The sequence below is a fragment of the Perissodus microlepis genome, chromosome 9 (genome assembly GCF_051167445.1).
Source record: "Perissodus microlepis isolate ML-2025 ecotype Zambia chromosome 9, ASM5116744v1, whole genome shotgun sequence".
Classification (NCBI taxonomy): domain Eukaryota; kingdom Metazoa; phylum Chordata; class Actinopteri; order Cichliformes; family Cichlidae; genus Perissodus; species Perissodus microlepis.
This window is the reverse complement of record NC_140469.1, coordinates 20526557-20538702: the sequence shown is the minus strand read 5'-3', so window position 1 is coordinate 20538702 and position 12146 is coordinate 20526557. Positions and strand designations below refer to the sequence as shown.

Below are 12146 nucleotides of genomic sequence, written 5' to 3'. Positions count from 1 at the left end.
ACAAGTCAAAGACAAGACTGTAATTTCTATTCCGAAAATGTGACCCTTGCAGCTTCAATTACATCTCAACAACACAAACCGTGTCCGTGCCAGGAGATGTGATGCCTCTTTGTTAGCTCTACATGAAAGGCTTAGAGATATTGGTTATGGAGTGGATGCTACACATGCATGGTTTGTTTTGTTTTTTTGAAAATTATTTCCCAACTTAAAGAACGTGGATAACTAAAATAAATGCATACTCAAATTCAATTTATTTTCTCCCCAGATGCCCACCTATAGATCTTGTAATCTAGTCAATCTTCTCAACTTTAAGCCAACCAAGAATGGGGGAGAATTAAACTGGCAGATATTTTGAAGTTCTACATTTTGCTCAAAGTCATTTCTGCATAAACAAGCATCAGAAACGTGATGACCTTTGCTGCTGCTCGTAGCAAAAACAAGAAGTCCGCCTTGTGCTCATCCTCCCTCCCTGTCCTCCTCGCCATGCACTGATTGTGTTGCGCTAGCCACGGGCTCTGCGGGCACATTAGCAAATGTATTACACCTGCTTTACAGGCATGCATTAAGCTTGTTTTAGAGTTTGCGCAGACAGCTGAAATCCCCATAATGAGATCCACCTCCCGGGGAGAGACTTGTTCCCTGTCGGCCTCCTTTATCCACTCTTATTTACTCAGCGTGGCCCATTCAACGGCGGGTTTGCGCCACTTTATTACTTAACCTCACCACACAACGTTACGAGGCTCTTTGCATCAGCAAGCTGCCTTTCCCACCATGCATCCCGCTCGCTAAGCTGATTACACAAAAATAATAAGAACCCGTGCCTCGAGCGGTGTGCGCTTGTGCACGCCCCTTTGTGTGATTATATGTGTGCATGAAAGAGATTTTTTTTACACAACACAGTTGTTTTGTCTCATAGCTGCAAAATATATCTAGCACCAAGTATGGAAGCATTCAGAGAAACAAGGTCCGATCTACAAATCCAGTTTAAAACATTGTTCTGGGTTGTTTTCTAAGAATTCTTGAAGAGGATTCACCTCTGCTCGCTATTTATTCGTTTTAATTGTCATATTTTCATATGTCCACTACACTGAGAAACACTTTTCCATCAAAGGGCCTAAAATACATTTCAAAATGACAACTTCAACTTCAGTGACAATTACAAGTAAAATTATGAATTTGGGGCAAAATATCGTCAAACTCAAAATATGTGAAGCTGACATCATGAAAAGGTTAAAGAGAAAAGCTGATGAAACCTTTGGCTTGCAAAATGTGATTAAAATAGGAGTACTACAATATCTGTAATGACACAAATCAATAATCAGTGGATATGATTTCTTTCCTGGATTCAAATTAGATTTGTCTGAGGGGCTCTATGGATGGAAAACATGAATCAGAGAACTGTGAGATGCGTTCTTTGAGTTTCTTGGAGATAACAGATACATTAAAATTCTTTAAAAAGTAGTTAAAATGAAATTACATCAAATCGATATGTTTACCTGTGATGCTGTAAATAAGCTGTATCTTAAGGTTATCTGATTACTGTCTTAATGGTCTGATTTTACCTTTATAAGAAAAGTGCGTCATCAATAGGTTTCCAGGATTAATCCATTATCTTTCTAAACATGAGGAATGAACAAAATGCAGAAAAAAGGTGTTCTGGAAGAAAAACATCCTTTTTTAAATATTTTCATGCTTAATTTAATTTCATTGCATTTACTAAATGTTTACTCATATTTGCCTCCTACCTGACTTGACGCCCTGTCAAAGAAGCTTCGAGTGTGGCTTCATTTTTTTTTAAAGTGTAAATGTTATTTTTGGAAATAGGCGTCCAAATTACAGCTCAGCGACTAGAATGGGAAAACATCTCAAGGAGAAATTACGATGTTCTTCCTTTTTACTTTAAAAGTGAACATATCAGAAATGGCACCGTTCAGTGTGTTTTATAAGACAAAGTAACAACTTCCTGTGTTTCCTGTGTCTGCAAGTAGCAGCAACAGCTGCAACCATAACCAAGCTGGATGTGAATTCCCTACTCTAGTTTGGGATTATTCCTAAATCATCCCTTTGCTGGGATCAACACTTGACTATAGGCTGCTTCACACTGTCTTTTTTAACATAAGAAGGTTACCCTCAGTTATGATGGCCAGTGTTGTTAATCGAGCAGATTGGGCCTCTTTCAGTTAGCTGAGACTGTTTTGTTTTGGTTGATGTTTTTGAGTATAAGTGTTAAACTGTACAGAATAGAGCCCAAGTGATTTATCACAGATTTGCTGATTCTAGTTATCCAACAATGCCACTGTCTAACTAAAGTATACTGAAGTATAGTATAATTTTCCTTTCTCAATATACATTTAAAGATATGTTTCTATGAAAATCACATTTTTCAAAAGTCCACTAGTGGTCGGACTTCAGTCCAGATGAAATTAGCATCAGTAATCCAGAGTCCAATCTGATTATATTTGGGAATGAAAACACCCAACAGCACGCTGGTGCGTTACAGCAGACGTACCGTTCGGGTTGGACTTTCTGTTCCGAATGACCTCCAGCGCTGGGAATCAATGAAGATTCATTTTGTTCTTTTGGGGAGGGGGGCGTGCCTCTAGGTGACCTTTGTGAAAATGTTCCACCATTTTGCCAGAATCCGTATAAGTGCAGACCATTTCATGTAGACAGTAAGTGTATGAAATGAGTGCTCCTGTCGTTCCAGCCTGGCTCTCTTTGACAGCATGATGATAGAAGCGTCACATCCTTGGGAGAGTAAATGCAAACTGACAAGAGATGAGCCTTTGGTTGCTGAATATAATACCGAATTGTGCTCTGAGTGTCTTATTATCTTGTCTGTTGATGTCTGAAAGGGGGAGATTTGCTTGAGAAGAGAAGACAGAAACTGTACGCATCCAACACCATCTCGTCCTCTGGAAAAAAAAAAAAAGATTGCTTGCCCTACTAACCACAGCTTTCCCACCTAATGTCCACTTCTACTTGGAATAAATACAAGGCAGCAGGATGTTTGTGGTGCCTCGTAGCCCCTGTTACCTGAAGTGGAAGACTATTTGCACAGGCAAGCTTTTAGGAGGAGAACGACCCTTTCACAACTGCAGTAAGCATGTGGTGGGTGTAGAAGATGGACAATTTACTGTAGACAAACATGACCGCTACTGTCATTGTCTCCCCCTGACTTCTTCTGGCACAAACTCTTTTAAACATTATTAAGGCTACAATGCAAAAGTCATACACGAGGCCTACGGGAAAGAAAAGTTAGCTTTTTGTCGTCCTTACAAATATAAAAACACATAAATGGCACATGTAACCGCATCTCAGTGCAGACGCTCATTAATATTGATACTCAGAGATGCAAAAGCTGTTTGCTATCAACAGTCTTCCCCCCACCCCCACCCCCCCCAAAAAACAGCAAACAAACAAAAAAAACATCTTGTATAACCTGGAGTCTGTCACTATATTTCAAACTGTTTGAATCATGAATCGAAAGACTCGGTTAAATTACAGGGGAACAAATGAAGTCTCAACATGATTTACATTCCCTTGAAACTATTAGTGCGCCGTCTATTCGTGCACGTCTGTCAATCAAAAAACTGGAGCAATTCTGTCAGGGATTTTTTCAAAATAAGAGGCGTAAAACAGAACAAAGTCGTATTTTCTTCTTGTGAATGTGAGGAATGAAAGTATGCCATTATCTTTCTTCCTCGCCACACAGAGTTGAAACACATAAAGAAAACCATTGAAAAATATAAGGCTGAGTTTAAAGGCCTGTCTCAAGGTTGGAGCATTTATAATCATAATAGAATAGTGAATTGGAACCTTAATACAATCTCTCTGCAGCCACGAGAGCTCCCTGCAAACACGGGTATAAGCAAATGTAGCTCATAATGACAACAAAAGCTGTAGTTATTAATTACTGGTGAAGATCTTTCTCTCTTTAAACTATTCATCCACTCAAAATTGGTCAAATTTGTCACCTTTTAAGGAATTAAGTTAAACAGTCTAGTTTATTTAAACCTTTCTGGGCACATGTGTTAGGCTAAGATGACTTGGGAGAAACATCAGAGATGTTGCTATGAATCTTAATGGCAAATACCAAAAAAGAATTACTTAAAAACTAAAAAATACCAAAAAGTTACATTTGCAGGAGCATAAATTACCACCACACCATGCCTTTCCTTTTCAGTCCTGAAGCGTTTCAAGAAAGAAAGATGCTGATTCTCTTCTTCCTCTCCAACCCCTCACCCCTACCCTCACCTCCACTCTTTCCACTTCTTCCCTCACAGCAGAGGACATGACTACGCCACTTCTCCTCGCCATTCCCTGACAGGTCGTGTGGGCAGCGGTTCCCAAACTCAACCTGCTGCTGGCACAGCCCAGGGCTCTGCCACCGGGCAGAGAGGAAATGTCTCCCCGAAATTCACAAGTTAAAGAAGAGCGGCTCCGACTAGACACATGTCCGATGATGACAGACCGTCAGCAAACATCAAGTAGTGCTCCAGGAATTACTGGATCTATGCATGTTTTTTCTAAGCATTTGCTCCATTAACAAAGCAAATTAATAGCATCGAATAAATATATTAAAAAAAACCTAGCAATGCATCTGATTATATTTTGGTGTACACACGTGAGAGAAAAAGACAAATAAAAAGCAGTGAGAGGACTCAGACAGAACTGATCAGAAAGGAAGAAAAAAGGAGAAACTTGATGCTTATTAAACCAAATTGCAACACTTTTGAGACAAATCCTGCAGAACGCAGTCCTTGTTTAGAAGACTAGCCTCGGGTTATTCTTGAAATAAGGATTTGAAAGACAACCGAACTCTCTCAGATTGGGTCTGAGAGTAAAATTTGGCTCGCCCTCCTCCAAATTCATATTTTGTTTCATTCACAAATATTTGGCCACATCACTCTATAGGCATGCTGCTATACTTTCTTCCACACCCCCCTCCAACACTCACACACACACATTCAGATAGAGACACACATATTCAACATATTAACGCCTCTTTTTTAAAAAAGTTGCACTATTTACTGCACCAGAAAAAGCAATTACATATCAAAATCACTCACACACAAACCCACTTCCACAAATACAGAGACAGCCTAACTTCCAGACCATCAAAAGCTGAGGAGAAGTTTGGATAAATATGCAGTGCCAACATCTGAAGCCATTAGAGGAGAATTTTGTCACTTGCTTTCTTCCACATCAAGAAAAAGGAAAAAGAAAGAATATAATAAACTAATATTAAAATAAAGATAAAAAAAGGTTAAATACTAAGATGATGAGATAATCAGCTTTTTAAATCCTTCAGATGTGTTTCTAGAACATTTTAAAAGGTCTTTTGCAAAAAAAGAATCAAGCAGAATAAATAAACTCCATAATATAATAATTTAATATGTGAAGATGGATAAAACTCACAAATATGGATAAAAGTACATAATTCCCATTGAATTCTGTAATCTCAATTTGCCTCTGTGTGACAGAAAAAATAACAATAGATCTTCAAATATTCAGATAATAAAGGCAATGATGAAAAACAAAAGTTTAGAGCTAATTTTCATTTTTCATTACAAATTATAATTAGAAAACTAGCTAAAATGATTATTTCTGTCATTACGCTTATTGATTTATAACGAGGCTTGGTGATTGAGTTTTTTTTTAAAAAAGCACACACTTATCTAAACACAGCCCAAACAGTCTCAACACTCAATTAATGAGATAACTGCAGAAATAATGAGCATGCTGACTGAGAAATTGTCTAATTTTGAGCACAATTCCCAACTTCTAGACTAAAAACAAGCAGCATTAAAAAAATAGAAGTCTCAGCAATTATGCAGACGCTGTGATTTTATATGTGATGTGCTAAGAATTAATACAATAATTTTGGGAAGAATGCATGTTATAATTAGGATCAGTTGCATAAAACTCATCATTGTTTAAATTATAAATAATCAAGTTTCTCCATTTAGATTAAGGATGAACTGTATAACATTATCAGACACTCTCAGAGATGTGAAGTTGGAGTGAAAGCAAAAAATATTCTAACTGGAAAAAATTAGTCAGTTTGAGATCAACTTTTTAATTGATTTTATAATAGAAGAGACCCATAAAATGCTGCTTTCATAAAATACACAACAATATTAAATACTTTTTCCCTCCAATCATAACTTATTTAGGACTAACATGCAATAAAATAAAAATATACTGCAGCTTAAATACTTGTGCACATTTTCTGAAGTCTATAGGTGAATGAATTCTATTAACACTAATTTAACCATTAACAAATCTAAGCACTTGCTCGTTGCTGCACTTAGTTTGCCGCTGCTGACACCTGTCCCAGCACTGGAAGCCTTTTGCTTGTACCAGTTCTCACCCAGACCTCATCCAGCAGCTTTGTGAAGGAGAACGGACGGACGTGAGGTGTAAGTTGACTTACCGTAAAGCTTGTTGGGAGTGCCCTCTCTGTCCGTGGCCTCGGAGGGCAGGAGCAGGGGCTCGTCGTTCAGATCGCTGTCTGGGGTGGCCGCTTTGTCGTCCGCCCGGAGTTCTGCCACGCTCATGTCGCTGCGCAGGGAGAGCAGCGGCTTGCTCAGCTGCCCTGTAATCATCGGATCCTGGAGGGAGCTGAAAGCCCAGGTGGGAAACAGGGAGGAGAGGGGGGGAAAAAAAAGAGAAAATGCCCCTGGTTAGATGTGCTTCGTGGTCTCACCCTCACCGGCTCCTTCTCTATGCCTCTACTCACTCTCTCTCTACCCAGCTTCTCCTTTCTATGGCTCACTCATCACTCTCCCTCTCTCTCCTGCTCCCTCCCTCTCCAGCTCTCTCTTTTATCTGAGGCTGGTGCTACCCCGCTGATACTGCCGGCTGCTGCCTGGTGAAGAACTGTTACGGATCGCGTGGCTTTGCCATTATACCCTGCAGCCCTAAAACGGTGATACATCCATCTCCAAGGGCTCATTACTACCTGACATGTGCCTCATCTTCAGCAAACACTAAGCTGACAGCAGTCTACAAAGAGGTCCATGGACTGTGCGCTGATAAATAAATGAAATAAATCTAATTCTACATCTAAAAGGAACATATGAGCGACAGTACACACAGCTGATTATATCAATTTTCACATAGTTTGCGACAACAGATGAGATTAAGGGTGACACCGCGCAGCAGAGTGGGACAACGTGAACTTAAGGCCTGATCTAAACAAGAGATGAAGTCGCCGATGTTCCCAAATTTTTATCCCAATTATTATCTTTTCTTTTTCTTTTGTCAACACTTCAAAACAAGAATGAGAAGCATCAACGTGACGCGATTAAAGTATTAGCCTAAACTGAGGAAAATACACAGTGTGCTAAAAATACATCATTTAACAGCAGCACTTGCGCCTATTTAAGTCTGTTTTTTGTTTTCATTTTATGGAAAACTTTCTTAAAAAGGAAAAACTTCTCTTACCAAGACAAAGCTCCAGCAGAAAAGATGGGAAAAAGTGTTTAAGGAAAGTCCAAATGTTGAAAAGAGTCAAAGCAGCAGCTAAAACCTGCTAAAACCACCACAGCACAGGGACTGGCTATTGCATGCTTTCTACTGAACCAGAAGCAGCCTCCTCAACCTTCCTGCATTTGAATGGCCACCACAGGTTCAAGCCTGAGGTAGCTTCCTAAGACAAACCCTGGAGATGTCACCTCCTCCCTCCCTCTCTCTCCCTCTCTTGTTCACACACACACACACTCTCCCTCCCTCTCTGTCCCTTCCTCCTTGTGTCTTCGCACTGGAAAGCTCCTCAGACAGCGTTCATCCCACCTCAGGCTCTGAGGCGCAGACACGGAGCAGCAGGACTACGGCCTTCTTTCTTATTTATGAATCGAGTACAACCTAAATACGTCTGAGCAAAGGACAGGTGACCATGCGGCTCATACAGGCGCAGAAAAGGAAAAAAAGAAAAAGAAGGGTGAGCCTTATCTCGCCCCCTGCACCCATCAGCAACCCCCACAACGTCTATTAGGGTGGTCAATGAATTCCTACCCAGAGGGGCCTTTTTAATGTGCTCATCACGAGAATCTGCCCTCTTTGATATGACACATGATAATCTATGAAAATGTTAATCAATAGGGGTAGTTTAGGTTGTCGTTAAAAAAACGTGAGCCGACTGGTCAATACTCATATCCCGGTAACAATGTCACTAGTCATCAGGGCTTCATTTGTGCAGCACTTAAATGTGGGACACTGCGCATCAATGCACCTCTCGGCCCGCCGAGGTAAACACATTTTCCCCTCTGTCTGAGCTTGGCCGCACTCTGCATGCATGTGGGTCCACCCCCCCCAACCTCCACCTCCTAGCTCCTCTCCTTTGAGTTGCTTGATAGGTCCACTGGAGGGCAAAATTAATACCTAATTGAATCTTGCAGTCATCAAAATAATCAATAGTTTTTTATTATTTATTCTTCACAGTCTGTTGACTGTTTGAAAGCTCAGAGGGACAGCGGAGAGCACAGGCAGCCCTGAAATTTCTACCGTTTCACAATGTAATTTTCACTGGGGCATGAGAGTTTGCAAGACCTATAAAAAATGAGAGCAGTGGTTTTTGTTAGGAGGTGGGGGGGAAAAAATAAAAGGAAAAATGGGAATCTTTGCCCCAGCAGCTACGATGAAAAATAGAATAAACAAGCTACTGACACTTCAGAGAAGGGCAGGGTCCTTTCTGTCCATCCCTCCATCTTTTTCCCTTTCCCTTTTTCTCCTTATTTCATCATATCAGGAGTGTGGCGCTACCTCTCTAATGCTGGCATTTCTCTTCCTGACAGACTCCAAACAAGTGCTGGGAATGAGATCAGAGCTCTAATCTTCCCCTGGCCTCTGAGGCTCCAGGATAAGGGGGCAACACATCTCTCACCATCTCACACAGCTGTTAATTACTTCAAAACAGCCAGCTTTGCTTTATTGCAGTCACTCCAACCAAACTGCATGTTTTTAACTCGTTTAAGCTGAGTGAGTAATGAGATAACGCTAATCTTGTTACAATAATACATAATAAAAAAAGGGATATTTAAAAAGTTGACATCAGAAATTGCATTGCTGCTTCTAAGGATGTAACGGATTATCTTCATTATTATAAGTAGCTCTGAGACCTGTGATTAGCAATAACGTGAGCTACTGATGGCAAGAGCAGACATGGAGAGACCGGAGAAGGTTTGTCTCCTCACCCAGTCTGGCCTCGGCTCGGGAACAGGTCGCAGAAACAAGAAAAAGCACTTGATGCCCCGCTCTTCGCCTCACGCTCACCAAAAGCCCTCAGTGGGTGGCGAATCGGTGGTTAGCAGAGCGTCCCGAGTGTCATCAGATATCCAAGCTTAGAGCTGGTGGTTTTACCAGTGCCGTTCCAGTGTGAGAGGTCACTGGGTGGCGGTCTTCAGCATGTGATCGAACACTCAAGGTGAACACTCCTGGTTCACGAAGAAAGAAAAGATAAATAAATAACACCCCGTGTAACTGTCATGGCATCATTTTATATTAATAAATGATCTCTGGTAGTTTTAAAGTATACCAAATTATATGTGACTCCAAAACCGCATTACTTTCTTATCAACAGGGGGAAAAAGCAACAAATGAAGATGTTTCAGAAACAGGAATAGTGTCAAATTAAAACTGAACAAAAAAGATGTTACATAGTTACTGTGTAATGACATAAACAAAGGTAGAAAGTCCATTTGAAAAGCAGCTGTCTGATGGTAGATTAGTTTGATTAGTTCAGCAAAAGTTTGCTGATCAGAATTTTTAAATGTAAGAATTGTATCCTTTTGTTTGCTATACACAGATTGTGAGACATTTCAAATGTTCAACATATGCATGTATTTAAAAAGCTAGGGGTCGCCACAGCAGGTAGCTCCTTTTTACGCCGGATGCTCTTCCTGTCACAACCCCAAAGAGGATTGTGTCTCCTCCTGGGATTAAACTGGGTCTCTTTCACTTATTAGGTGAACGTGTAATATACCCCACTGTGGGACCACTCAGTATTTCCTTGCAATTAATGATTATTTTAATATTAAAGGAAATAAGTTAGAGATATTAGAGATAAACTGATGATGAAAATGATCATTAGTGGCAGCCATATGTCTCAAAACAAACTTTTCTCTCACAAAACCAGCCTTATGAAGTGAGACTGAAAAAACCCTGGAGATGAAATATTCTGTAATCTTCTGAAGCTCCTTTGTTTTGTTTTTTAAAGTTGCATTGTGGAAGAAAAGTGCAAAAGAACCACACAGTCTGTTGAAACTTTAACAACTATGGTTAATTTTGTACATATATAAATATTTAACCTCCCGAGACCCGAGCTCTTGTTTGGGATGCATTTTTAATTTCTCCTAGCTATTTGGGATTAGTTGAACCAGAAAAGTATAAAATCTAAATATTATGTTTGAACAATGGGCACACACTATTATTGAGCAGCATTACGAAGAATATTCAAGAGGTTAAAACATGTTTAGAGTAATTATTAGGTGTGGAATTAAAGCACAGTTCAATAGCTTCAAATGATCTCCAACATACTGGAGGCATATGCAGGGTGATTTCAACCTGGGACAGGCTGCAGCACACCAGCCTGCTCTGAAAAACGCACGACAGAATGAGGTTTATAATCCACCCGAAAGACAAAATTCTCTTTCATGCTTTCTTTGTCCTTAAACATTAATGTAACGTCAAACCATCAGCTCGCTCTGTAAGTTAACATGACTCTCCGAGGTGACAAATGTTCTCCAATCTCTGAGAAATCACACACAACAGCTTCATTTGCTGCTATGAGTGATGTAAAAGGCACGTAAATACTTTAATTATCTGATTTTTTTCTGGACCTGTGTAATGCAAACAGACACATACGCTCAGATTAATAACGCCTGATATCGGCGAGTATTCATCTGCTTTAAGATTAAAATAAGGTTTCTTTAACATTTTGTAAATCATTTTATTTTCCACCTTAAATGAAACATATAATGTCTACACTGAAATAATGTATCAACACTTTTTGAAGCGATCATTATATATTTTATGAATATGTGGATGTGCTGTGATGGCCGAGCATATGGAGATGTGTAATGTGGTTTGTTAGGTGATGATTTGTCTCCCCCTTAGGGTTATTAACCAAACTGTTCTTCTGTCTATGCTTTCACTTCATGCCTTTGTGCATCTAAATCTCAACAAGTGCTGTTAATAGTGTTAAATTACTCTTGGAAAAATGCAGCCAATTTGTATTATTTTATCTGCAGCTGATCTAACAGACTGTTATCGGGACACGTGGGGTCAGGGGGTGTAAATATCTGAGACTTGAGATGATTTTTCTTTTCGCGCTCGTTAATATGATCAACAGTTATCCCTCTCTCCTCCACTAAAGCTAAAACGCTCCCCAGCGGACGGTCGGCGGGTCAGTGAAGGCTGAGGGCTATCAAAGCAGTGTATTAAAAGGAGCTCTTTGAAGCTTGTAAACCACGGTGCCCAGCAGGTCCACAACAGATAGACGCCTCTGATTGGTCAGGTGTGTGTGTGTGTGTGTGTTTTCTGCTGGATCGATCCACCGAGCTGACATTCTGGAGCATCAAAGCTTTCGGTGGACTAATCTGACTCCTCCTATGAGGGCGAGGGTTGTTTTTACTATTTTACTTTTTTGTCCATGAGGTGCTTAAACTTTAGATGGGGCTCTTGCATGTTTATGATGGGAGAGCGGGCAAAGCATATGTTTTGGAGGTTTGAAAGGGAATGAAAACAAATCAAGCTTGGATACTGTATTTATCGAGCGATAAATAATGCAAAACTATAGAGAGAGAGATGGAGAGAGAAGCAGAGAATCACAGGGCCATCCATTGGGCGTACCACTGGCAGCAGCAGAGGAGCGACACCGCAGAGATTCACACACTGCTGCTCCTCAAAGTCAGTTTCCCCTCACACTGTCTCTGGAGACCTGCGCCACATACACACTCATGAAAGGTGTGAAAATCTGATTTCCCAAAAAGGATCGGTAATTCTCTGTGAGGGTGGAAGCCGCAATCAATAAATCATTGCTAAGCAGATTGTAAAGAAAAAAAAATTATTCCCCCTTGGTATCAGTGCATTAGGATTCTCCTGAGGATGGATGAGGCAAGACAGGGGTGTGAGACAATCTC

General features: G+C 40.3%; 1 protein-coding gene across 2 annotated transcripts in view; it reads right to left on the bottom strand.

Moving 5' to 3' along the window:
- Positions 1 to 7621, bottom strand: part of pou6f2 (POU class 6 homeobox 2) — a 71224-nt gene extending 63603 nt beyond the window's left edge. Inside the window, exons 1-2 of one of the 2 annotated variants that reach the window (XM_084939556.1) lie at positions 7453 to 7621; positions 6440 to 6627 (exon numbers count right to left, since the gene is read on the bottom strand). In XM_084939556.1, coding sequence (XP_084795682.1) covers positions 6440 to 6611 — 172 coding nt within the window. In that variant the 5' untranslated portion in view covers positions 6612 to 6627; positions 7453 to 7621. Of the gene's footprint in view, positions 1 to 6439; positions 6799 to 7452 lie in introns of those variants that run through there. The other variant, XM_084939557.1, reaches the window with a different exon arrangement.
- Positions 7622 to 12146: the final 4525 nt, after the last annotated feature.